Source organism: Heliangelus exortis, chromosome 2 (assembly GCF_036169615.1).
Source record: "Heliangelus exortis chromosome 2, bHelExo1.hap1, whole genome shotgun sequence".
NCBI classification, from domain to species: Eukaryota; Metazoa; Chordata; class Aves; order Apodiformes; family Trochilidae; genus Heliangelus; species Heliangelus exortis.
The window spans coordinates 15,860,706-15,887,804 of NC_092423.1; the positions used below are offsets into that span (position 1 = coordinate 15,860,706).

Consider the following 27,099-nt stretch of genomic DNA (forward strand, 5'->3'; position numbering starts at 1 on the left):
AATTTTGATGTATGTGGACCCTGAGAAACTTCATTGTTAAAATGCCCCATTATCCTCCCAGGTCCCAAATCCACAGCTATTGCTGGACCCACACTTTGTGATCCAAGCAATAAATGCCAGTTGTACATAAGTGTTTTGTCAGAGTGTGTATGGGAGAGGTACACAAGAAATTCACTGAAATGCACCTGATTTATCGTCACCACAGTACCCTGTTCATAGAGCCTGCAGAAAGGTAATTTTACAGCATGAAAACACTTTCTACAGCAGGAAGCCTCTAGGAGCCATTGGGGGGAACTTTATTTCTGCACATTAACTATTAAGTTCTCTATCAACGATCCACACGAAGAATTTTGAAATTCAAGAAGAATGCTCATTTTTCTCCCTGCCTTTCTACACCTGGCCTAAGTGCTAATGGAAAAAAAAATAATAAAGCAGTAGAGCCAGGCAACCCAGCAGCTTCTCTAAATAAATGAATTAACAACTTGTATTGAATTTCAGCATAAACATCTCCTGCTTTGACTTAAAAATCAAATTCTCAAATAGTCAAATAAACAGAAAAAGGCTCAGTCAAAGCTACAGTTTGAGACACTTAGACTGCCTTGTAAGTGTGCTCTTTGCCAATGGCTTTAACTCAAACTACAGCAGTATTTTAAACTCCCATGGAAAATATGCCTGCATTAAAACTCAGCACAAGAAAATTAAACATCCTGACAGCATGAGGCCATGCATGAGATCACTGTGAAAAGCTGCAGCATTTTCTTCAGCTCTTCATTTTCGTTTCCTGAGAAGTCTGAAACCATAATCAGCAGCTTATACCCAAAGTCAAGGTGTGAAGACAGCACAGAGTGGACTAAGTCCAAAAGTTGCATTAGCTCACAATATGCAGTAAAATAACAAAATCCTATCCAAGGACATCCAGAGCACTAAAATGTTATTTAATAAAAGCTGAAGAAAACTAGAGGATTGCTCCTAGAGAGGGCACTATGTAAGGATTTCACTTGGAAAGCATAATTTCAATTTTATAGTAAAATTCTCCCTTTCTTCCCTCAAAAGTGTGCATGTGTGTGAAACTTTCATGACACAGTTTAGCATATGGAACTTCTCAGCTAGTCACTTTTTTGGAACTTTTTGTTTGCCAAAATTATCTGTATTTCTTGCAAGTCATAAGGAACAATGCGAGAGCATCTAATTTATGGTATTTCAAGAGTCTGAGGGTGTGTAAAAAACATCGGCATATAAACTACAGGGTTTGCAGGAAAATACAGGTTTTAAAATTTTATTTCTTTTCATCTATTGACTATGGGAAACTTTTCCATTACAATAAACTCAGAACTCTTCAAAAGAGTTTTATTCACTTACCCTATGTTTTTGTCCTGTAATTGGGAAGCAAAGCAAAGAATGCAGGAAGCTTGGTAAGCAACCTTGAAAAATTACTTCCATACTGTCCTTGTACATAGAAGGGCAGGGAATAGAACAGAAAGGAATTTAAGGATGCCGAGGTGAATCAGCACCTGGAATGCCAGAAACCTATATCAGTATAGACCACTGCCTTGTTTTATTTAAAAATTCAAGCAATTGTTTCTCTGTGTTAGTGATAAACTCTTAGTTGTGGTGCCTTTTTTTCTAATGGGTGAAGCATGCCACTGAGGGGGTTCCACATTCACTACTTTGGGGTAAATAAACACATTGATAAATACTGTAACAACATTTATCCTCCCAAAAAATGAAACTACATTTTATTTCTATTTCCTTATCTAAAGGCTTAACTGCTCTTCTTCATAGACATATGTTTTCTTAACCATTTAAGATGGGGGAAAAAAGCCACAAGTGTGGGCTCCCTACAGGATACTTCAGTTTTCAAGCTGAGAGGCTGCAGCAGGACTTTGACTTCCTTTCATTTATTAAAAGATAGGGTTTGAAAAATTAGATAATAAGAACAACAGATAAGAGATTTTGGGTCCCATTATAGTCATACCCATTTCCATCTACTGGAATTGCTATAAATACCGTTTTTTCCCTCCTCCCTATTTTTAACCCCATCGTTTATCCCAGTTTATTCTCTTTCTCAGCACTGGTAATATTAATGCATCAGAATGAGGTCCTATAAAGACTCTCATTCCATCTTTATAAAGTATGCTGACTACCTTTGCCATAAATAAGTGCTTCTAATACAGTTTACAGCCAATACACAAACAAAGCCTGTACCTATTACAACAGGGTCACAACATTCCATTAAGCTCCTGTGAGGTTACAGTTTTTTCTGTAACTTGTACCATGCCAAAAACTACTTGAATGCCTGGTGCTGCTGCTTCTTTTTGTACAGATATTAATTCAATATATGAGTTTTAACTTCCAATATTAGCTTCTCTTTGAACTTGCTACACAGACCATACTCAAGCTATCTAATGACTCAACACCAGTCTTGGGGTGATTGGTGTCCATCTTAGGCCTTCAGGAAGGGAATCTCAGGCCCAGAGGACAGGTTACTAAAGCAGTGGGACTACTGCTGAAGTGAAGTGGTAGTGGTAGAGGGCATTCACAAGTAATTACAGTAATTTCTTGAAAAACCTGAGCACAAACCACAAAAACCTTGGCTCCAGTATTAGCCATGTGACCAAAGACTTATGTGACCATGTGAAAGGGATACTTTAACATACCCTAATCTTTGAAAGTTTCTGTGAAACTGCCTTCAAGGAAGCTAATACACAGGTATGCCATAATCTACAACATCAAGGATCATAGAAGATGCTGCAGTTTCTCCTTCAATATATCCTACTTGCTGTTAAACTACACTCAGTACAGCACTTTCACCTTTTACAGCTTTCTTGGTTCAGCAGGTTGCAGGAAGGTGGCTGCTGGCAAAGACAAAGACAGACAAATGCCAGCACAGCTACACCCCTTCCCTGGCAAGTAATTTATCTAAATTAGATTAAGCTTGTCTGACCTCCTCTACCTACCCAGAGCTTGGGTCAAATGCAAGGGTTACCAATCCAGCCCCTTCAGGACTAACAGGACACAGCTGAGTAAACAGCTCTGCCCTCTCTCACAGACTGCAGCAGGACTCAGAGAGAAAGAACAGGCTGGGTCCTGTGACTCCTGACACCACTCAAAATGCATCAGTTGTTTTCAGCATTATGACTGATACCAGTCAGCTTTGCAGGATAAAGCCAGATACCATAACTTTAAAGGCAACTGGTAACATACAGAGAGGCTAATTTAGCAGAGCTTTTTACAGACCATTATAAAGAACCAAGTCATTAGACAAGCAAGTTAGAAGATGACTTCTAATTTAATGTGTTTAATCCAATGTTGTTTTCTCTACAATATTAATCACTTCAGGATAAAGCACTACAGAAAAATAATGAAAAGCTACAGAAAAAGAGGTCCTCTGCTCTCCATAATGTACAGTCCAACATATGTTGATAGTGCATCATCAGATGCCTATTAGGAACCATGCTGGTAAAATATCTTATTCAAATCTGAAAAACAGCACATAGCCAGCTCTGTTAGCAACACAAGTAAAGCAGCTGTCATCCTGCAAAGTCTTGAAATTGCTTTATTAATATTTCAACTCCAAATTCTGTTTCTGCTTGAGGAAAATAATAGATGGGGGGGAAAAAAAAACAACCAACATTAGCATTCAGAGCTGCTGCATCTTAGAGTAGATTTAATCTGATTTTGGAAGCAAATACTTTGTGCTTTAGAAAAAAAACACATTAGAGGTATTTTCCTTTCTGCCACTAAATTTACAACTATGAACTGACTACTAGGTATCTTAAGCTATCAGTGTAAGGCAAGGATGGAAACCAGTTGACAAAGAATGTTTGAAAATAGATTTGCCTGGTAAAGTTCCTTTAGATAAGATAGATATGTCTACAAATGACTGATTGTGCAATCTTGATTCTCAAAAATGCTACAAAAATAAAACCTTCCAAAGAAAAGACAATTAAAATTTCCTAGATACCAAGAACAGCCATGGGATTACAAGAGGCTTTTTAGTCTTCCCCTCTATAACAGGCTGCAAACTCCTGATCTCTTTTCTCCAGTTATCTTCTCACACTCCACCCAGGAATATCATACCAGCAAGCTCTTCTTTCACAGGTCAATTTATGTCTGATTAAACTGCATAATTTTTCAAAATTTCTGTTTAACCTTGAAATCTGCTGCTTCTATTTCAGACCTGATTAAGTGCTGGTGTGCCTGCAAGACTAATTTTTTCCCTTCATACCAGCTGGTTTAATAAATTACTCTTCCTAACAACCTCATATTAGCTATGCCCTTAGATCATATACAGCAAAACACCATTATGTCACTTCAAACTTGTATTAAAACGTGATAAAGAGTACTTGTGGTTTAAGAAATAATAAAAAAAAGTCACCTATACTACCTTGCATTATAAAGGTATCCATTCATCTTCTTCACTCATCACATAGATGGGTGTTTATATTCAAGGAAAGGCTCACCTTCCAGGAACACAAACATTCTCTGTTTAAACTGCTTTTAAAAAAAAAAAAATTATTTATTTAAATTAAAAAAAGTTATTTCAGTAAGTTTGAGGTAACTCCGGGGCTGATGGTTCCCAAAGGGAAGGATGAGATGGAGAAGAAATTGTTACAGATAAACCAACTCTTTTCAATCCTTGGGTAACAGGTCCTTTTTTTTTTTTTTTTTTTTTTTTTTTTTTTTTTTTTTGAGGTCTCTCAGTTGGAGGCTTAACTGCCCTTTCAGTCTTGCCTTTATCTGGAAACAATGCAGGAGCAGGCAGGGCACGGCTTTTTAATAAATGCTGCCTGGCTGCCTGCAAACCAACAACTTGGCAAACTGAGTGGCAGCTCTGCACAAGCAAAACAGCCATATGTTCCTCTAACTGTGCCCATACAAAAACACATATGTGGAACTGACAGTTTGAAAAGCAAACAAGAAAAAAACCAAAACCCATTGTAATTGCTTGCTAATCATTAAAGGAAAGAAAAGAATCCTGGTCTCTGCCTATGCAGAGATCAGAGCTCCATACAAATCCTGAAACACTTGAAGCTCACACAACCATACCCTTTAGGTCACTTACTGCCTGTGTCACAGTGCTATCTTCAGGACTGCTCTGTATTTGCTCTTGAGAGCAAGGACTGGCTACAGATAAAGAGGGCACAGTCATAAAAAAAAAGCACAGGCAGCACCAGTTGTAAATGAGAGGGGCAGAGGGAGCTAACTGAAGTGCTGACAAATGACTGGACATAAAGCTTCAAATTGGGCACCATCAATGTACCAAAACACAGGAATAAGATGCAGCTCACCCACTGGTGTTAGTGCTCATGTGTGCACTGCAATACCTGGAAGATGGCTCCTTGAGATCACATTCCCCTTCTTCCCACAGACAGGGAGAAGAAACTATTTTTGCACAGCCACTGACCAGCCCACTTATACAAAAATAAGTGGAATTAAAACTTGAGGCCAGCCATCTTCCTGATGCTCCTGTCTCCCAGGAGTCTCAGGAACATTAGCAGCAGAGGAGATAAAGTGAGGAGACCTCAGAAATTTGAAGTTGTAAACTGACCTCTGCTTTCTCTCACACAAAGAAATGCTCCCACCTAGGAAGGTCTCAGTACCATCTGTGATTTTTCTTTTGGAAAAAAAAGACTAGATCAAGTTCCACTGAGGTTTTCTTACCCATCTTCATCTCAGATACTGCCAAGGTCCGATACAGGAACCACACAAAAAGGCATTAAAGAAAAACAGAAAGAGGAGATACCTATTTAAAGGTACTTTCATCTTCCTCAGGAAGAGAACTTGTGCTCCAGAAGTTAAAGTTCACATTGTATTCACATTCTGCACAATCTTTAGCTTGGATTATCCCCTGTGCTCCTCCTGGAGCACAGGCTCAGTGCTGTTGTGCTGAGGAAAAACATCTGTTTCAGTGAAGATACTGAGCACTGGTACTGGGTAGACCATCACCACCAATCCAGTCTCTCACTTCCAAACTTTCTAGATCACGTAATTGACAGAAACACCTGACTTCAACGACAGGAACCATTTGTATCAGTTCTTTCACAGATGGTTGATTTGATCATATCAGACCCTAGGCTGATGTATACTGCTCACCTGGGGAGGGAACTCAAGTATCCTGAGCCAGATATACTCTGCCTCTGCATGAAAATGCGGACTACCCATCAGAAAGGCTGAACAATTTAGACAAGAAAACCAAGCAGACTAGCAACATAACAATGAGGAGACAATGGGAGAAAGAATGGGAAATACTTACTAAAAAAACATAATTTGCTAATGAAAAGGCTGGACTTCAAACAAAAAAATCTTTTCTTCCCAGAGGACAAACTTGCCATGAAGATTTGGCATCCCTTCAGTTCCTCCCCCATGGCAAGTAGCCTTGCTGTCTCCTGCAAGGATGCAATCAACAACACTTTGCCTGCCTTCAAGTTTCCTTTGAAAGGCTCCTCTTGAACACTGTTTGCCATCACGAAAGACATCCTCCAAACATATATTTTTATTTTTCCTGCTTAATCTCATGTAGAGAAGCCACTCATTTACAGCATCTTTGGTAAACTTAAGGTGGGAAGATGGGTGGGAGAAAGTTTCTGTGGCACAGGTCACTTTGTAGTAAAAGGACTCAAGGTTGAGCAATAAGTGTGGAAGAAATCATGCTTACTTTATCATGCAAACTGCAAGATTAGATAAATGACAAATATGCTTTTCTCCTGGAGGACTCCAAAGGCCTCTGTCAAAAAAGCCGCCTGTGTTTTACACCTAAAAGCAGACACTAAAAGCAGACACTGCCTCTTTAGTCGGCCAAGGGCTGATGGCATTTCGCTAGTGATTTCCTGTTTCACTCCTCTAGATGGTGCTAATTCTTGGGAGCATTATTTCTGTTAAGGTGTATTTCAAAATTTAAGACTTTGCATTTTTAAAGCCACATAGCATCATTATTAGACTTACTGACTGCTGAATAATTGCTACTAAGAAAGATTTTAATTTCAAAAAAGTTAGAAAGATTTTTTTAAATCATCCCAAACCTTCAGAAACCTATTTAGCATGTTTTGAGATCTGCAGTTGTTTTCAGGCTTTTTTGGGGGGATTTAAGAACTGCTTCATCTTATAGTGTTTGCTGTACCTGATCTGCCAAAACAGAGGTGGTCATCCACTGTTCCAACTCCCTGACCAAAATAATTTACAAGTTTGATTTGGTTTAGATTTTAATTTTACATCTAAAAAATATCCAAGAATTACTTTGTTTCTAATCCTCCCATGGGCTGCACTGTTAAAAGGTTCCTTTATTACAGACTTTGATTCAAGAACACAGTAATGTGCTCTTCCTTTTCACTCTAATTAAGAAAAGAAGTATGCATTCTTTGAAGTGGAACAGTAACAATGATTTCTATAAGATTCTAAAATTTAGGACTTTATCTACCCTGATTCCAGGGTAACTAGAATCCCTTTCACTGGTTTTGCCAACCATACAACTACACATGAGGTTTGGCATTTCTTCTGAAGTTACAATGAATGCTGTGGAAAAAAATGCAATAGGAAAAGTAAGAGTACACTGGCCACCAACAAAAGTTAAGAGATTTTTCAGTTTATTTCTGGTAAATGGGACTAGAACTGTGACCTCTGTAGTACTTTTCAATCCCTCAATAATTCTGTAAGCACTTTAAAATACTACTATCCTACAAAAGAAAAATCTGATACTTTTCATAATTCTTTTGAGAGGAATACAGCCTTTTAAAACAAAGCAACAATTCTTAACACTGATTGCTACCTTGAGTAGAACAATAAGTCTAATGAACACTACAGATTTCATTTAACAACTCACAGTTTTCAAGAGCCACCACATGCTTCCCAGCCCAGCAGAACACTCCATGGCAAGCAAACAAGCAAGCCAGAAATTGTGACAGATTCAGTAACAAAAATAAGCACAAAGGAATTGATCAACAACTCAATTACATGAAGCTGACTTATTTCCACAGTAGCTGGATGTAAATACTTCCTCTTCTCTACACTGATAGACTTTCAGTTCAGGGAATTTAGTAACAGATTTAGAGCTGTGGCTCCCTGTTTTAGCGTGTAAAACTATTGTGAGAGCATGCTCAGCCTAGTTAGTCAAGAATTTTACCATCTCTATAATTAACTCTGGAGTCTGACATCATCATCCCCTCAAGGTTCTCTTAAAATTTTAATGGCCTGGATTATGAATATTCATTTGCCAGCATTACACTTTCAGGGACTTATGAAAAGCCAATGGTATGTCAGTTCCCAAAGCAGTGCCATTATTTCTGCTGCTTCTTTAGCATATTTATTACAAGCTGATTTTATGCTGTCAGAGTGTGCATCAAGCCTGCAGTTGGTCCAACCATCTAGGTCATTTCATAGAGATTAACAGACACAACACACCCAAGTGCAACTGCTACTATTAATCCCTCCACTGGACACAGTGCTTCTGGCCTCATTGGTTCTAAGATAGAAAACCCTATTTTTTCACTTATCTCCTGTGTCTTTCCTCCTACATGCCACTGCAACTACAAGCCAAGCACGGGACAACAAGCTCTTCAAAGGCTGTTCCTATGAGAAAACAGTTACCCAAACTACAAGGGGTTCATTCATGGGATGTACACAGACAACTATTTCATGCAGTCAGATTGCTTCAGCAAGTGCCACGAGTCAGATGAAACTGGAACACTGCAACAGCTAAATAAAGTTTGTGACACATTATTCCATTACCAAGAGGCATAAACAGTTCTTCCATACCAAAATGCACAATTTGTTTAACAGTTGTTTGGTGGGGGTTTTTTTTCAGAACTGTGACAGTGCTGCAATTTGCTGTATTTCACAGATGTGTGACCATCCCCAGATGTAAAGCATCAAAAAGGAGAGCTCATAAAAGTTCATAGTGCAGGCAGATGGGAAACTCTTATGAACTTGAATCAGGCAACAAACGTTTAGAGCACTGTTTGAAAGTCATGTGGAATTTAAGGATACATTAAATGTATTAAGTCAGGTGTATTTTTATTCAATTATTTGTAGTAGCTTCCTCCTACTATTCTTGCAAACCGGAAAGCAAAACTAGAAAGCCAAATAGTTATTTCTCTGTTCCTTGGCAATGCTTCTCCTTTGTTAGCAGATCAAGAACACTCAGAACTGCTTGTCATGTCCTAACAAAATGAATTTGAATAAATCTTTCTGAAGGCATCATCAAACCTTACATTAGAACAATGATGCAATTATGTGGTTTTCCCCTTACCATCACCACTTCAGAACAAACATGGGAAGAGGTTTAATCATAAACAAGGGTTCAAATTTTCTGCTTTTTGTTTCTGCTCCAAATATTTGCACAGCAATGAAAAAATTTGGAAGAGTAATTTCCAGAACTACGATTTGGCAATGCAATATTTAAAAATTGTCTCCAAGTGGAACCTGTAGACTACTCAAAGCAGGAGAACAGGGGGACAGAAGTTCAGATAAAGAATAACTTCAGTAATAAAAAGCCTTGCAAGCACAGGGACAGGAAATTAGAGACCAGCAACGCAGACAGTGTAGAAGAAAGGTCAGAAGTCCTGAAGGGTGTAATCATGATCCTGTTTTAAAAAGGGAAAGGCTAAAATTGTGGCTGATACAATGGCCTACTGGCCAGAAAGTTTAAAGTACCATAAATAAAATGGCTTTACAGAACATCATCACTTGCAATTTTTCACTTCCTCTGACTCCCAGGTCACAGCTTTTGCCAGAGACTGGTGTTTGGGAGTAGAATTATAAATTCAGACCAAAACCTGGTGGAAAACTACACTACAGGCAGTCCTGGACAGGATACAGCAAGCACAGCATCACTATGGTTGAACTACAGTATTTCTGGTTTTGCTTTTGTAGAGAAACGAGGCTGTTTGGCCTTGTTTTTTCTTTCCCAACCTTCCTTGGGGAAGAAATAATTTATGCTATGTCTTCAGAACACAAAGACCTATTGTCAAAGCCAAAAGCTGCCTGTTTGCCCTAACAGGGATAGTTCCCTTGTGGGGGAGGGGGGACATTTCACTCCTAAGAGATCTCCTTTGGAAGCAGAACGGCATTTTTTGTTGTTATGATTTTAAAAAACAGCAGAAGTTAAAATAACTTACTTGAAGAACTCCTAAGCTAAAAGCTTGATTTCTGCTTTTCTAAGAGCTCCAAAAGGAGGGGGGAAAACCACAAACCAAGTTTGCCCTGCAAAATTCTACTCCCATTATTTATTTATTTATTGTTGGTTGCATGCTAAGTCTCTAGCCTGCAACAAAACAAGGTTTGGTTAGCTGTCAACCCTTAAAACTAAACAGCTACACCACTTGGCAGGTGGTTGTAGGAGGGACCTCTAGCTACATGGAAAAATATGGCTTGGCTGGGCAAAGCTCAATGCCCATATTTTTTTGGCACCCTACGCTCTCATAGAATATACAGCCATGTTGGCCAGGGTCAGGTTCCTGAATTATGGAAATATTTCCAAGAGTTTAGAGCTTGTCTGCCTTATTCGACCACCCACAGGGAGTACAGCTTGATGGCCATGGGAACAATACCACCAACTACATTGTTTTTTACTGTACTCAACTAAACCCACTTAACCCCCAGTGAACTGAATAACAGAGAGAATTTCTCCTTTGTGTGAGGAAGATTCACACATGTCTGCTCAGCAGAAGCTGCAGTAAAGCATCCCTTTGCAGGCAGAAGGGCACATCTCAGCTCCATCCACTTATGTTTCAGCCTACCAGTCTTGGAATATGCAAGGACCATGCTTAAGTCAATAGGGAAATAGTGTTCAACACAAAAATCCATGTTTGTGGAAGCAACACAAACACCAGAAAACTACTTTGTAATTCAACAAACTGTCACATTTCTCAAGAGAAAGCAACTCAGAAGTGTTAATCAACCCGGAAATCATTTCAGCTTAAACCACTTGTTAGACTGAAGTCATGCAGCAGGTTGCATTTCAGAACCCCTGAAGCACAGATATGAACAAAGAATACAACAACCTGAGGTGCCAAAAGAGACATTGCCAGAGTACATGACACGTAAGTGAAGTCATGTTGAGACCGAGCAATTTACACCTCCTAGGGTGTAATCCTATGATGCAATACTCAGATTAAATCTTAGACTATTATCCCAGCATATGAACCCTGTTTGTTCCCAGCACAGAGGTGACCTGAAGATCCTGTTTAAACTAGCCCATTTATCCAATCAAGACAGTAAAAACAAAAGCATGAGAGAGTGCCTCTTCTCCAAGTGCTTCTCTTGGTTTGCCCTGAAACCACCTCTGTTCCTATTTCAAAGCCTCGTCCCTAATTCTTGACCTCTCTCAACTCCTGCTTTCTCTCTGTCTCTTCCACGTCCTGTCCTGTACAAGGCTACTTGTGATGCTGGGAAGACAAGCCAGGGTGACTAAGCCTAATAATTCTTGATTTAAATTAAATGTTTGCTGAGAAGAATGCACACGGAGTCACTTTTTTCCCTGGCAATTAACTTCTGCAGAGTTGTGTTGTCGTGACGCTGTCTGCATTCAGTCATGTATCATCACAAGCAACTGCAAATCACTCATGAAAGCCTGCTTCATGACTTTAAATTCATAAATACTCATCCATGTAATGTTTCACTAGAAACTCGCTAATTCTGTGCTTTCTCCAATCCAGCTGTCAAGCTTTCGTGATATCAAACATCTTTCATAGCTGCACTTCAAAATTATGCCCTAAGTTTACTTACATGTATTTTTACTGAAGTCCAAACAACACAGCACAGACAGTATATAAGCCTCGATAATTTAAGATGAAAGCTTACTTAAATCTCAAGTAAAAGGTGCAGATCTATCTATTCTTAAGCAGAAGATTATTCGGATTCACACGGGTTTCACTGAGTGCAATTCAGTGAGCTGGTACATGTTTTTTCTTTGAAGTAGTTTTAATATAAACTAACTCTAGTTGGGGTTTTTAAGGCATGCATGCAGTAAACTCTATTCCTTCAACTTGAAGAGTTGCTTAGAACTAACATAGAATCCCTGACTGTTTCAAGTGAGTTATATGGATGGTTTGATGGTAAGAAATGTCTCGTGCTTCACTCACTGCACAGAATAACTACTTGTCTTCACAATGAAGAGGAATTAAAAAAAGGACATGTAGTGCTCCTGGAGCAATGGCTGCCTCAGCTGTTCACAGATGCTCACCTGTTGCTAACAAATCAGGCAAGTTTGAGGGGTTTTTGTTGGAAACTAAAGGCAGGCAGGTGTTAAGGTGACTGACACCAAAGCCAAGTGAAGCCAGAGTCCTAACTTGTGGCTACAGGCTCCTAGTCACCACTGGAGTGCCAACATCTGCCTGAAATACTGCTTTCAGTAGAATCTCAACTTGTTTTCAGGGCCACTTAATGAAAAATGACATGGAAATACTGTCCATTTTTCACTCTAATATAAATAGTTGGGGTAATTATTTTCTAAGAGTTAAGGAGTTATTCTACCTGTTTCCAAGATTTAACTCGGCTTTTTGTCAGAAAGGGCAAGATCAAAAAAGCCACGTGTGAAGCATGTAAGACTTGTATATTCCCTGCACCATTTGGTGCAACTGGTTTGAAATGTTAATCTATACCCCTCCTTCTTTCCACAGCAAGCTAATAGGAGACAGTGCTAGCTTTGTTTTATTTTAAGATACAGACAATAATATTGTCTAAATCTAAGGCTGATATGATGAATCAAGAATGAAATCCTGCAAGTCTTTGCTGACTGCCAAGAGTTTTACAGGTATAAGCCATGAGGAGCACATTTGGCAGTCATTAACTCCAAGGAGGTATTATTAACTTCTCACAGTACTTTGGTACACAATCTTTTTACTAACACCTGAACACAGTTCATTTGTAACAGCATGGAAGCTTTTGGCATGAAACAGCTCCATTCTGTGGGGAAATTACACTCTTCCTGTGTAATGGCCTGATGGAGCCTCAAGTCATTTTAGAAATGTCTGGCCTTAGTTAATATGACACATGATGCTTCATGTGCAGGTTCATCATGATGACTTTTTGTGTACCTGAAGAGGGACACACCTGGAAACCTGAATTATTTATTTTGGTTCTTTGAAATCTCACTTTATGTTTTTAAACCTCTGAAAGCTGACTTCACTAGAGACCAGTCCATCAACTAGATGCAAATAAATCAGCAAGGACTTAATATTTAATTGCTGTACCCTCTCTACTGAAAGACTCCCTTCAATGCACTGCCACATGAGTAAGTGACATCAGAAGCATTTTTATCACTGGTTACCCAATGCATTCTTATCTGCTTAAGGCAGATTCCAACTAGGACACATTTTGCTTATTGAAAATCATGACCTTCCAATGTGCCTGTTAACTCTGAAATGCCTAGTTGGGAAAGAGTGACTCAATAAGGTGAGATCACCGTGCACACTGCTTCCTCCTTTGAAAGCTCAGTTTCTCTCTCTTATGCCAAATGGAGGCTTCTCTCTGGAGAAACAGAAGCCCATGCATTCAGCAATAGAAAACACTGTGAACAGTAATGTTTCTGCAAAGTGAAGAATATCACCACCCTGTTACTGCAAACTATTCCAGAGCTTCTGCCTTCTTAAAATTGTAGTAAAATTTCCATGCACAGAGCCAATATATTGGGGTACAAACATGAACTCAAAAAATGGCAATTTAAAGCAAGTGAGCTTGTGCTATTTTCATCTGTGTTCAATACATTAAAGGCTTCATAGTCAAGAGCCAATCTTGTGAACGGTTCAAAGCAAGGAAAAGACAATGTTGCGTTTAAAAAAACCAAACCCACAAACCACAAATTCTACACATCCTTAATCATGTCTTGCATAAACAAACCTACTAAAGCTTTCAAACCACTTAATCAACATAAACAAGAGAAAAATTTCAGCTCATGTGTTACAGTGTATACAGGATAGGGCATATACCCTTTCCACACAGAAAACTGTCAAACAGCAACTGTTTGGAAATGTCTTGGACATAAATGGCTCAACTCCACCATCTCCAAGCCTATGCTTACTTACTATGAAGAACTGCATACTACCATTTCACTTTTCCTCAACTAGCTAGTTTTGGGGAGATCTGTGTGCAGATCCAGTGTAATCTCTCTTCTCTCTATAAAATGTAACATGGAATAGCTAGATTAAAACTGCTTGTCTGTTCCCACTACCCATATAAACTATCAAATTACAAGCAAATAAATGCCAAGTACAGAGCTACCGTCCTTCTTAATAAATCTGATATTCTCCTTCTCACTGGAAATTTTTGCCAATAATGTAATTTAGCAATGCAGTCAACACAAAACAGCATTGGAAGAGGTAGAATTAATGCTTAAATTAACTGATCCCCCAGAGACAGCAGGGAAGAATCTTTACCTGTTCCAGCAAGTTATAACATCTGCTGTACAAAGAGGACACTTCACTTTTGTTACTTCTTATCAATCAAAACATTTCCTGCATTACAACCTTAGCATGTTTGAGCCTAAAATTCAAGTTAAGAGCTCTAACAGTGTCTCTCTGGGGTCTTCCCAGACTCTGGGGTAGCTAATTTCCATTTCTGATGTCTCTGTAGTGTGTTCTAAGACTTTTAAGGCATTGACATATTCTAATAGATTAATAGGAGCACAACACAGGCATGCTAAAGTGGTGGAGCAATTTAAGTCAACTTGCTTTTTAAAATGCAAGTAGCAAAGAAAAAAAAAAAAGATTATATAAAAAGGATGCCTATTAAAATAATAATTTTACTAGAAGCAATATAAAAATGTTTTAAAGTCAGGTATCACATACACATCTTTTAAGCTAAGACAAAAACTATCTGAAGCCCGACATATTGATCAGGCAGTTTCTTCCTAACCCTCACTGTGCCTGCAGGTAGAAGGATTCAGTCTCCTATAAAATATACAGACAGAGGTAAGTATTTAAATGTATATCTGTATATCTAACAAAGTCTGTGTAAAAAAGATTAGATATATGAGGGTTTTTTTTATTGCAATAAAATATTACTATCCCTTAACTGACAGTTTTTAAACAGTAACTGTTCAGACGTGCTCTGTCTTATAATATTCTCTGGGCTAAAAACACAGGTTTATATAATTCAGAATAAAAGTTCTAGATCCATTAACAGACATGTATATACATAAAAGAAAACAGAAAATGGTCTTAAATTGTTAGTTCCTGAAAAGGAAACTGAAAATCAGAAAGTTCATTTCTTTATCAAGGACACCAGTTTTTTGTTTCTGGAGATTAAATAAAACACCTGGAACACCCCTGAAGGAAGAAACCTCCTATTCCAAACCCCCTGCCCCTTATGCTCCCCCCTCTTTTAACAGCTGATTCTGCTGCAGGAGAGCAAGGTAAAACAGTGCCAGTAACTTTCACCTGTGGTGTCCTGGTAATACTTAAAAAAGAGTAAGTTGGAGGAAGCTTGCTTCAGAACACTCCAAGTTTCAAAATACAAGTTATTCAGTGCAGCAGCATTCACATGCATTTATAGAACTTAGACACAAGATAAAATTACAATGGAAGAACTTTGTTCTTGCAGAAATGTTCTGATAGCTGCTTGTAGTACTGTGGTTAAGGCTAATATATGTAAAACTAAAAGTTCCGAAAAATAAAAGAGGGGGACCTCACAACAGAAACTAAATAGCGACAGGACTTTCCATTCATAGCAGGAGGAATTCATCCTCTAAGCAAAATCACAAGAGTACAACCACAAAGTGCCTTAAGGAAGGCTGAATGACAGCACAGGCTGGGATAAACGCATTCACGTTTCAACCTGACAAAGCTGCAAATACGCTCAAACAACTGGCTCGAGCGACTGCGTGCAAGCTCTCCGAATGTGGTGTTACTTACTTCAGAATCCTGTAAAATATCCACTTGTCTGCCTTTACACAAGGGAGGAAAGAAGATATAGATGCAGCAGAAGGGGTCAACGTCTTCTCAAAATAGTTACTGATAACGACTAAAGCTCTCTTTAGCCAGGTATTTCATAATTCTTGTTTTAGAAAAGTTTCTCACCGCAGCTAAGATACCTTTCCAGTGGACCTTACTCTCACCCACTAAGAAAACAGAATAGTGACTTCACAAAAGTTACCAAATATCAACATGCAATGCTGGCAAGTACATGTGCAGTCAAGATGATTCAGATAAGTCAGATAAATTTAGAACAACGCTTTCATAAAAGCATGCGTTCACCAAAGGCAGTAAATATGCTGGAGCTATATCCAAGTGCTGATTCCAATTACTAGAGCAAAAAATTTATTAGTGAAAATCTCCTTTTAAGAGTTCGCTGCCATCTGAAGTCCTCAACAGTGTTAGTCCTTGATCTGCCTTTAGTACTTCCGTCCATCACTGGATTTATCCACATAAAAAGCTATAGGCTCTCCAGCCTCGGAGGACTAAGCCAAATGCAGTGTGGCAACTTCACACAGGACCAACCTTTTATGGTTGGAACAGTAGAGCTTTGATACAGCTAATCTACCATAAATAGCTCTTGAAACTCAGAAGGATCAAATCAGCTGTTGCAACAGTCCCAGCCTGTAGCTGCTTCAAATCCAATTATACTGTCAACTCTATCTTGCAGCTCTCATTTTTACTCCCCCATCCAAAACTTTTTTTAGTCCATCCGCTAATTAAGAAATTGAGAAATTAAGACAAAAGCAGCAGAATAAAATGCATTTAATAAGAATTTGAAACAAAGGCACAAGTAGTCTTAAAATTACCTTAAGGAACAGATGTTTTATTCTGTTGTAAACACCTCTAGAATTTGCCGATCATTAAAAAGTAAAAAAAAATCAGCCCTGACTTGCAATGCAAACATACAATTTGAAATAAGTGAAGAATTCCAACAACAGCAAACTCAGCTTCAAAGGGTGGCTGAAACCAAGAAGATAAACTTCACAGAGCATTATCCGTGTCCCAGATTAAGGCACAAGGCACTAAATTGCTTGCATATTTTTTTCTGCAATTCAAATACACTTGAGAAGTTCTAGAAGTCCCTGTTATAAATCCCTGAATTACAATGTTGCAGGTAGTTAAAACCTTTTTGCTACAGAGAAGCTGAGAACTTTAATTTAAGAATTCTTAAGGAACTAGGAGCTTCCAAAACATATGTTTACTGACCACACAAGTCAGTATAAATTTGAGAATCACCACTAGGACTACTGAAGCATAGTAATCCCTGAGAAACTAGTGCAGTGACACTGAAAAAAGATATAGGTTTGGATCCAGTGAAGCTCAGGTGGGTGGAATTATCTTTATGGTTCACCTCACAGTGCAAAGAAACATTGCAGGTACATAAGTACACACAAATAAAAGATATTGGTTTATCCGCACATTTGTTAACATCTCTCGATGTTTCCAAAACCAAGAATTTAATTACTCCAGTGCAGTACATGAACACCACAAAGAAATAAGTGTCTTGTGGGCAAAGTGAGCACATAAATCCTGAATATTGCCAAGGCATTCTTCTGCAATACTGGGCATGATATCTACCATCCAAGCATCAGTCTTGCAGTACAAGCAGGGGGAGAAGGGGGATTCCTGATATTCAAACCGCTTTAAGAGGGGGTTGAAATTTGGCTAAGGACACAAAAAGCATCATCTTCCATGTAATGGAAAACTGTCAGCCATATGCCATCCTCTCTGAGCTTGTGTTAGACTTAATTACCTCAGTTAAAGGGCCTGGGTTTTAACTGATTTGCAAAGCACGCAACATAGCTGGAACACAAAAAGAGTCATTGGTTTCAATCTTTTCTACTCAGATTATGTCAAAGCAACTTCAGCTAAGTGTGGGTGGGTTAAATGAATTAGTTTGTTATCTCCTCTACATTGTGTATGAAGAACCCAGCAGGGTCAACTTCTGGAAGCCTCAGAGAAGCCAGAGCTGGAAGAAGGCAGAAAATATACCCTTTAGGCCCTAGCAAATGCCTGACTGAATCAATGCACAGGGGACAGTGAGCTTTCCATTGTCATGGAGTAAACTGAGCATATGACAAGTAGATAAAAGAGACCAACATGATCTGCACAAATAAGTTTCACTTTGAACACAGCTTGTAGAACATGTCACATTATACTTCTGCACAGTGTTAAAAAAAAAAAAAAAAAAAAAAAAAAGCTGAACCAACTGCTGACAAAAGTTCAACAGAGCTCTTAAAAATGCAGCAGGCATGCTTGCAACTGGTAAAAGAAAGAGCAGCCGTGAGCATACTGCCAGAGCACAACCACATATGCCCTATCCATAACCATTTAAAACCCAAGGTCTTTTATTACTGAGGAATTTGAAGGATTTGAGTTATGACATGGAAACACACCCCCGCTAAAGGAGCTGGATTAGGATTGCTTGCCTCTTTTATAGAAACCACTCTACATTCATTCTCCCTCTCACACAGGCAACTATGTTTAAGGATTTCCCTTTCATACATAATTTGAAAAATACATCCTGTGGGTGCTCTTTTCACATAGACTTCCTTGGCAATGAACACACAAAGTAGAACTGAGTGCACCACAGAAATGCAACAGTTTCTCCCCCTTCCTCTGCAATACAAAATTTCTGTAAACAGAGTAGAGGAAGACACAGCCAGTGCATTAGAACACCACTAGCTCTTTACAGCAAGCATAAGATCTGGCACATAAGATCTTCCTGAGACCATCACCTATATTCTCAAAGAGAATGAGAAATCATGCATTTCTCAGGCCACAGGCTCTGTCCCAATGAAGGCAGAAGTAGAAATTAAAAGACCCATTCTGATACTAGCATCTTGCGTTGCGAGGGAGGATATGTGCCCCTATGAGTAACAGTCGGGAAATAATATCAATACAAAACACCATGAAATGCACAGATGAAATCTGGATTAAGCATGCACTTATTTAACAATTCACCTTCCCAGTTTATAGATATCTTCTTTTTAACTGGGGAGAGGAAAGACTTCTCAGAAAAAAAGACAGACACATTTAATAAAAAGTGACTTACTAGCATCCATTGTTAGAATCATGACCCCTCTTCTGTGTCCCAGGAAGCAGGAAGCCTTACCCATCCAGTGTATGCGAATGACTCAGAAGGACTGCATGGCTTTGTTTCAGCTTATATCTTCTAGCTGATTCACCCCTCCTCCCTCTCGTGGGATAAAAGTGTTGCCTGTGCCTGGCCATCCCTATTGGCTCAGCTAGAGAACCACACTCATTTAGCATATTCCCATTTCTGTGAGAGTCTAAAATAACCTGTAGAGGATTTTTTATTTATTTTTAAAACAAAGAAAGAAACAAACAAAACCCCCAATACAAGCATTTTTTGGTCTTTCTTAGAGGACAAACCATTTGTTTTTTCACTATTAGATGTATATTACAGTTGGTTTTATTGCCACAGGGCCAGACAATTCCCTGCATTCTGAATTGATGATAAGGTGGCAAGTCAGGAAGGACAGTCCCGAAAACTTCAGTAATCCCCAATTCAGCTGCACTGTCTGTCTAGAGGAATAAAGCCAGATGTTTTGTGCCAAAGTCCATGCCCTCCAACCCATCTTGGCTTCAATGCAAACTGTATATACCCCCAAAGCTAAGATCTTCCATTCGATTTTCAATCAGGCAGAACAGTAAAAAGATTGCTATCTTACTGAAGATGCGCACCCAGACTCTACAGGTGAAATTCTGCAGCGAGGAAAAATTGTTTTCTTAATTTGTAGGGTACTCTAGGTGTAACTACTATATTCTAGGCTCTGCCTGAAGAACTTAAAAAGTACAATCTGTTTGTGATCCACCACTCCCATGAGATAATACAGTATTATAAACATCATCATAATGTAAGTGAGAAATCTATTTGATCAAGAGATATCACAACACTTTGTTAACTTTGATCAAACCATAGGTCAGCCTAAAAAGTGTATTTGGAATGAGGGAAGCTGGAGGGGGAAAGGAGTCTGTTTCTTTCTGTACTGCAAAAATCCTTAAAATTTGCAGTCTGAAAGACTCACCTGAAAGGCAAGCTTCTGTATCTTGCAGTGTGAACTGCTGACAGACTTGTTATCTGCACTTAGGGATTCAGCAAAGGCAGTGAATAAAGCACTGGTGTTCCTTGTCTCCGATAAGAGCTACCTTCTCTAAATAAAGCATGGACATATTAGGCTACTGTCTCACCATGTTAGTCACCACTAGATAACCTAAGATTCATAACTCTGCAATACAACCACAAGTGTATTTTGGAAGTGTTGCTTGTGGTTGTTGAAATAAACAGAGTACTCCCTCTCCTCCCTCCCTCTGTTTTTAGAAAAGGTATCAGATGCAAGTCTTGAACACCAAGGTTTGTAGAGCCACTGATGAAGTTAGAATCCACAGTTCAAAGAACTGAGCAAAAGCAGTAAAACCGAGTCATCACTTCTCAGATTTCATGACCTCCTCATGCTTTGCATGGCTTCACACCAGCATCCTGGAGTCATTACACTTTGGGGGAAACAAAATATTCCTAAATATGAAAATTTCTGATATTTTCAGTAGCACACTGTGATAAAAGTTTTGGATGAAAGCGTGAATAATTTGGATCCTAGAAAGAAACCTGAAATCTTTCACTAAATGGAAATTAGGAAAAAATTACCAAGGTGGACAAGCTGCTCCTCAAAAAGGTTTACTACAGAAAGAAGTACAAGGTGTCAGAAAGGATGTCAGATTGAATGGATTAGTGGTTTCACCCAAAGTTTTCAACTCTCAAATAGTCTGGATGCTATAGTGTTGACCATAATAAATAGCTAAGGGCATTTGGCAACAGCCTAGGCCATGTGCAGAGATGGATGTTAAACTTCTGGGAGTAGAAGCATAGCTTTCTTTCTTACCAATAATTACTAATTTGAAGAGAGATGCAGAAGTAAAGAAGATGCTTTTACAATCTCTCTATCCCACCCTTCCTCACCAGGCAACATCTTTACAAAAATTTCCAATGCTCTAAACAACAACAACAACAACAAAAAAAAAAAATCCATGACAACATAAATAAATGTTTTGTGTATGCCTTCAAGTAGTGCTATCCCAAAGCCTGAGAGGAACTGTAAGGAGAAAATAGAAAAGGACCAGTCCTTGCCAGGTGAAGAGCTGGTACATTCTTAAGCACAAGATGCTAGGCTAATCCAACACTAACACTTCCATCCTCTGGCAATCAGAGGATAAGTAATATTGCCAGAGAACACCAGAACACCAGACATAAGAGGTACTACACCAAACACACAGATTTTAACAAAAACATTATCATATGTTGTATAAGAGCAAACCCTTTGCAACAGGACAACATTGTCTGTAAGCTTGGCTTTCAGAAGAAGTCTGGTACTATTGTTCTGCAGCAGTAAAGTGAAAAAATTCACGCAAACTGCTCTTAAAACAGCAAAAAAAGATTATGAGTCAGCAGGAGATTGTGAAGTACTGAATGGCATTATTTATTAAAATGGTGCAAGCATTAATAATTCAACTTACAAAGTATTTGAAAAAGTAGTTGAAACCACGGGGGGGTGGAGAAGGGCAGAGAGGAAAGGGAAGGCAGTCTTATTGACATCTGAATATATAAGAGGAAATAAATGTTTCTGCCTTTATCCTGAGAAGAGAGATAATGAAGTTTCCAGCTAGATTAGAGACATAGTGTTGAGCATGTGTCATTAACCTGAAGTGTTTCAATTCTATCCAAGATGGCAGAAATGAAACAACCCACTTGTTTTGCAAGAATTGGCTGAAATTTCTGTAATTAAAAACAAACCAGTATTAGAAGGGCCACCACATCTTTCTCCACATGTAAGCAGGGCTGCTAAAGTGTCCAACAAGATAGCACATGAACTTGTTTTGGCTTTGCAGTCTTTTTGTGGATGTTACACAATACAGGTAGTACATGATAAAGGGTACGCTGCTAGCAACACCAACACACTCTAAATTTTAAAAAACAAAATACCTGTTCATAAACTGTGTCTACTGGAATGATATGAAAAGAGAGTGGGACTTATCTGATCATGCCCTGCACACTTCCCAGCCTCTCCAGTCAGTTAGACAGTGTTAACCAGATGCAACTCCAGTAACAAAGTAGAAACCTAGGCCAGAACCTCCAGAGATCACCAATGTTCTTCAATAATTTTATGGTCTGATAATTGAGCCCATGTAATTCTTACTGAATTTATAGTATAAGCTACTTATGGACATAGGAAATACTGCATGGCACTGAAAGTTGCTTTGGAAAAACTAAAACATATTCATCTGAAAATGACATACCCAAATACCCTGTGGTTTAATTACCAGATGTTCTCAAGCTATGTCTTCTCTTATCTCTATCAAGTCAAGCCTGCAAATTGTGTACTGTTAACAATCTCTGGCTGTTTAAATCATCTACTAAAATAATCCTCATGGATTTTAGTTGTTGATTCATTTGTGTTTTTTAAATGCAGCCAGAATACCCATTGGTGTGATAGCATAATCTTCTGAAGGTTACAACCCTTTTATGGTGGTATGTACCAAGAAGCAAGTTCAGCAAGAAATTCTCTAGCGGCTGGAATTACTTGAGCCTTTGCTGGAAAAAAGTTATTTAAGTACATAGTACCCTTAAAAACCTAAATTCACAGGACTGCTCACATAATTTTCAGTACATGCTTTAATCTTGCAAGAACAGGCTACTTCTGCTCACCTGCATTAAATTATTCACCATATACAGTATATAGCTAATAACTTTGATGTGAATATGCATGTGCTAAATATTTTTGGAGGAGACTTTATATAAATGCTTTCATTCAGCATCGTTGAGATCCAATACATCTTTTCCATGACTGTGCTCCAAAGCCAAATCTTTGGGAATCACGATTAGATTTTGCTTTTCTACTGCAAACCCTTCCAACTTTTCAAGCTCTTGAGCACATGTAAGAGTAAGCACTGACCCTGGTTCCCTCCTTTATTTTTTAAAAAAAAATGTTAAAACTAGCAAAACAAGTTTTTATTCAAAGTTTCACTCTTAAAGTGTTCCACCAGCCTTTACAATCTATGGCAAGTTGCAGGGAAAATACATCTCATATAATTTTGGAGAGACAACTGAAACAGTGCCTGCCATACCTCTGAGGAAAAACAAAGACTACATGTGGCAAGAGAACTAGTAGGATGAGAGGTCTTTCAGGCAGTATGGCCAGAATTAAACATCAGTTCTATTTCAGTATAGATAAGAGATAGAACAGTGATATAATACTTTGCTGATACAAACTACTGAGATCTTCCCAATCACGTCTGAGAAATCACATCTCTCCACTCAAAAAATTATGCTGCTCTCCAAGGGCAAGATTAATCTCATGCATTATGAAAGTTATGGGGACTCTGACTTTATGGCACTGACAGAACCTGCTACAAAAACTCACACACAAAATGCAGTCCCCTTTGTTCTTGGTTTGTGTTTGCATAGCCAAGAACTGAAAATAAATAAATAAATCTACAAAACTAAACTGCAAATATATCATAAAAATCTGCAACATGAAGAGAGGGCAACATGAAAGGTAGACTACTAATTAATCAAAACATTACACTTGAAGGAATTGCCTATAGTCTGGAATGGTTGAAGCTATTTTATTTAGACAATTGGAAGAGGGAATGAAAGAAAGGCTGGAACAGGTGATCCATCTCAGCTGCCTGCTACCTCTCAGTGCATACTGAGATAAAGTCTTCAGAATTCTTATTGTCATTTTCATATTCAATAATATTTTTTCTTAAAGCAGCATTAGCACCTGGTATTTAAACACCATCCAGCTTTTCTGAAGACCCCAAAGGCTACTCCGGGCTCTTAACTATATATTTTATTAATGCTACATATGTACTAAGAAGCACAGACAGATTCTTCTTTAAATGTTTGATACAAACAACACCAGAAAAAAACAAAACACACAAAAAACCACAACCCCCCCCCCCCAAAAAAAAAAACCACCACCAACAACAAACTAACCACAGATTCTTATTTCACATCTGCATCCATTTTTCACCGGAAGCTCACCTTAAATTCCAACCATCCATGCGTGACCCTCTAGGTAGGTGGGCATCAACATGTCCAAGTGGTTCACAATCCAAAAGGAAGTCCTCCTCCTACAGGAAATAAATACAAAAAAGATATGGGTAAGAATCACAAATGTACATCCCAGGATATGAAAAAACTTCAGAACCACCAGGCAGTTACAGAAATGGGATGACCTCACAGGGAATGAAGCCACTCAGAGTATATTGCTAACTTGCCTATTCCTATAGACAAGATCATCACCATAAGCAAAAACACTTCTGGAAGTCCAGCTACTGATGCACTGTATATTCACAGGGAAAGAAAGGTCTTGCAAGTCTGCAAGGAACCCTGAGGAACCTGACCATTCACTTGCTAATGGCTTAGCCTTTAACATAAGACACAGTCTTGCACTACCATTTTCTCTAGAAATGCCAAGCTTTCACTTAACCACCTCACAGAAAGAAAGGATTCTGTATTACACCTTTCAATAAGGTCAAGCAGCACTGAAGACAACAGCAAAACAGCAGCATCTACCCAAAGGCTATTACCCTCAAAATCCTAAGGGGATGCAATGGGGAGATCTATCTCTCTTCCTAAAACCAGAGCAATGAGGAGACCTGAGACCCCTCCCAGGGAGAGCACCTGACCTATCAAGTATGTTCAGCTTTGTGGGTAACACCTGCCACGTGGCCTGATTTTTGATCCTCACATCTTGAAACACAGCTGCTTTTATTTTCTTCTTTGGCAAATACAAAACATCTCTAGCACTGCCTGTAACACTAATTACTTTCCCTCAGGGTGTTTTAGCCCATATGGAGATTCATGTTAATGCAGTATTGAAGTCAGGTTGTTTCAAACTAGCTGAACTATCTCAGCATTATATTGTCCATAAGCATGCCAATCCACTGAACTCATAAAAACTCCCAATAAGACCACTTCAGGATTGTTATACTATTCTGTATCACCAATGCAGATGTTTCTTTCCACAGAGCAGTGAGTTATCCAAGGCAGCCCTGAGCTCCATGAAGGAGTCTGTGCTGTTGAATAGATTCTTGTTCCCCTCCTGTAATTATAGCTGTTAGCTGAAACGACAGTTTACTCTTGCAGGGTGAGGTTCAGCTCTCCTATATATGTATTTAGGAGACAAATATACTGCTTTCACTTTCACTGCTGCTTCATTAAACTTCCTTTTTTAATCTATTAAGAGGCACTAAGTGAAGTCATGATATCCTAAGCAACCAAAGCAACAACTGTTAAGAGCAGTCAGGTCACTACTCCACTTCCCCTGCAGCTGCTGAACATGTCAGACACCAATAACAGCATCTAGAGAAAAGGTCAAAACAAAAATAATTCATTATGAAAAGGCTGAAATACAGATAGAACAGGAATCTTTCTGACTTGGGAAAAATTTTGATGTTAAAAGACAAACAACCCCCCGGACATAGACTACCTTAGAGACCATGGGAACAGATAATGCAGCAACTCAGTCCTCTCTCTCCCTAATGTTATGCAGCTGTTCCCTCATTTTCACTATGATAGTTCCCAAATTATGGTAAACCATGTGCTATTGTTTTCCCATTTACAACTTTCATTCAACTCAAATGGACATTTATATGAAAGGTAAAATGTGTAGGGAATCACCTCAGCTTGGCAGAAAATGTGGAGGAAAAAAGGTAGTCAGCAAGGGGTGGTTAAAAGAAAGATAAATCAGTTCCTCTACCTCTTCAGAGCCACAGTTACTGAGTTTTATCTTGTTACTCAGCCTTGGGGTTGCCTGAACACTTCTACCGTTCCTACCTTCTTCCTTTTTACATTTTAATGTTTTAAAGACAGAAAAGCCAGAAATTTGAAATCCAGCTATAGTTTCAGTCAACTACTTCACCTGGAAATCTCTGTAAGGTTGGGAAAAGGTCCCATTTAAAATGCACAGCATGCATTTAACCCAGTGTGCATTGGTGAATGCAACATCTGCATGCTGGAACAAGAGAGAAAAGACCACAGAGCTGCAGTTTTAAAGGCCTCCATTTCTGAAGCCTGTTTTAATCTATTGTTTCAAAGGAACCCTGACATCTGGTGTGAGTTGAACTATCTTGATGGAGTTAGTGATGGTGGGGTTTATTTATATTGCCTATGTCACTATATTCTGCACATCCTCATTAGTGCTAGAAGTCTTACAAGAAATTCTAGCAAGTACACACTGTGAGACAAACACAAGGCCTAAGAACTACAGAACACTTACCAGGAAATATTTGAGATTGAAATAAAAATGCAAAAGCTGGCAATTGAATTCCAACCTTTTGAAGACTGTTCTTGGCTGCAATTTTTGCACTTTCTCTCCAGTTCAGCTGAGGAGTGTCTGGCAAGCCACTAGAACCATATATATCTGATAACTCCTACATTTTGAGAGTTTAGTACAAAAGTAGGAAAAGACACTCCAAGTATTATTTCTTCTCTTTTTGATAGATAGATGGAACCTGGAATCAGCCAAGTTTACCATGAAGGAAAGACAGACATCAAAATATTATTTGGATGCTTGATATTGTGAATTAGAAAGAGGGAACACTAATTGCTTCTGCTTAACCACAGAGATCCATCCTTTTTGATCCAGGAGAATAATCAAACTTCTAGTTTCCCTAGAAAAAAGATTCTTCTGGATGCAGGTAATATCAATGTTTGGACTAATTTAACACCTGAAAGCTGAACCAGGAAAGACTGTCACTTTGTCACTATGTGCACAAATTATAGAATTACAGCTGCTCTGCAAGAACCTGCAATGGCCCATGGTTGTTCACTAGGCTGGCTACAATACAGCTACAGTGGGTTCTCTTTAAGGAAAGTCTTGTAGTTCTGCAGCTTTCACATGCAGAACAGACTTCAAATAGTTTCACTGAAACAAATTAAGGTTGCATCCCTTCAATGTCCAAAGGTCAGAAAAAGGAAAATAAAATTTTAGGATGTTTTATTTATTGCTTAATGACATATCACATGTCTCTTCAGACTACATCCAATGAAGCCTGATATCACAAAACTTTAAGATGTTTTGAAAAGGCCCCAGTCTGCAAAGTCTCGGTACATCTTCATTTCCTACAGAAAGAAAATAAATTAAAAAAAAAAAATTAAAAGAGA

At 38.6% G+C, this 27,099-nt stretch overlaps 1 protein-coding gene across 26 annotated transcripts in view; it reads right to left on the reverse strand.

Moving 5' to 3' along the window:
- Positions 1–27,099, reverse strand: part of SVIL (supervillin) — a 138,479-nt gene that overhangs the window by 84,843 nt on the left and 26,537 nt on the right. For 19 of the 26 annotated variants that reach the window (XM_071734919.1, XM_071734918.1, XM_071734917.1 and 16 more), the window contains exon 1: positions 18,964–19,040. In XM_071734919.1, the coding sequence (XP_071591020.1) occupies positions 18,964–19,027 (64 nt within the window). In that variant the 5' untranslated portion in view covers positions 19,028–19,040. Of the gene's footprint in view, positions 1–15,845; positions 16,382–18,963; positions 19,041–23,973; positions 24,063–27,099 lie in introns of those variants that run through there. The other 7 variants (XM_071734922.1, XM_071734920.1, XM_071734909.1 and 4 more) reach the window with 3 other exon arrangements.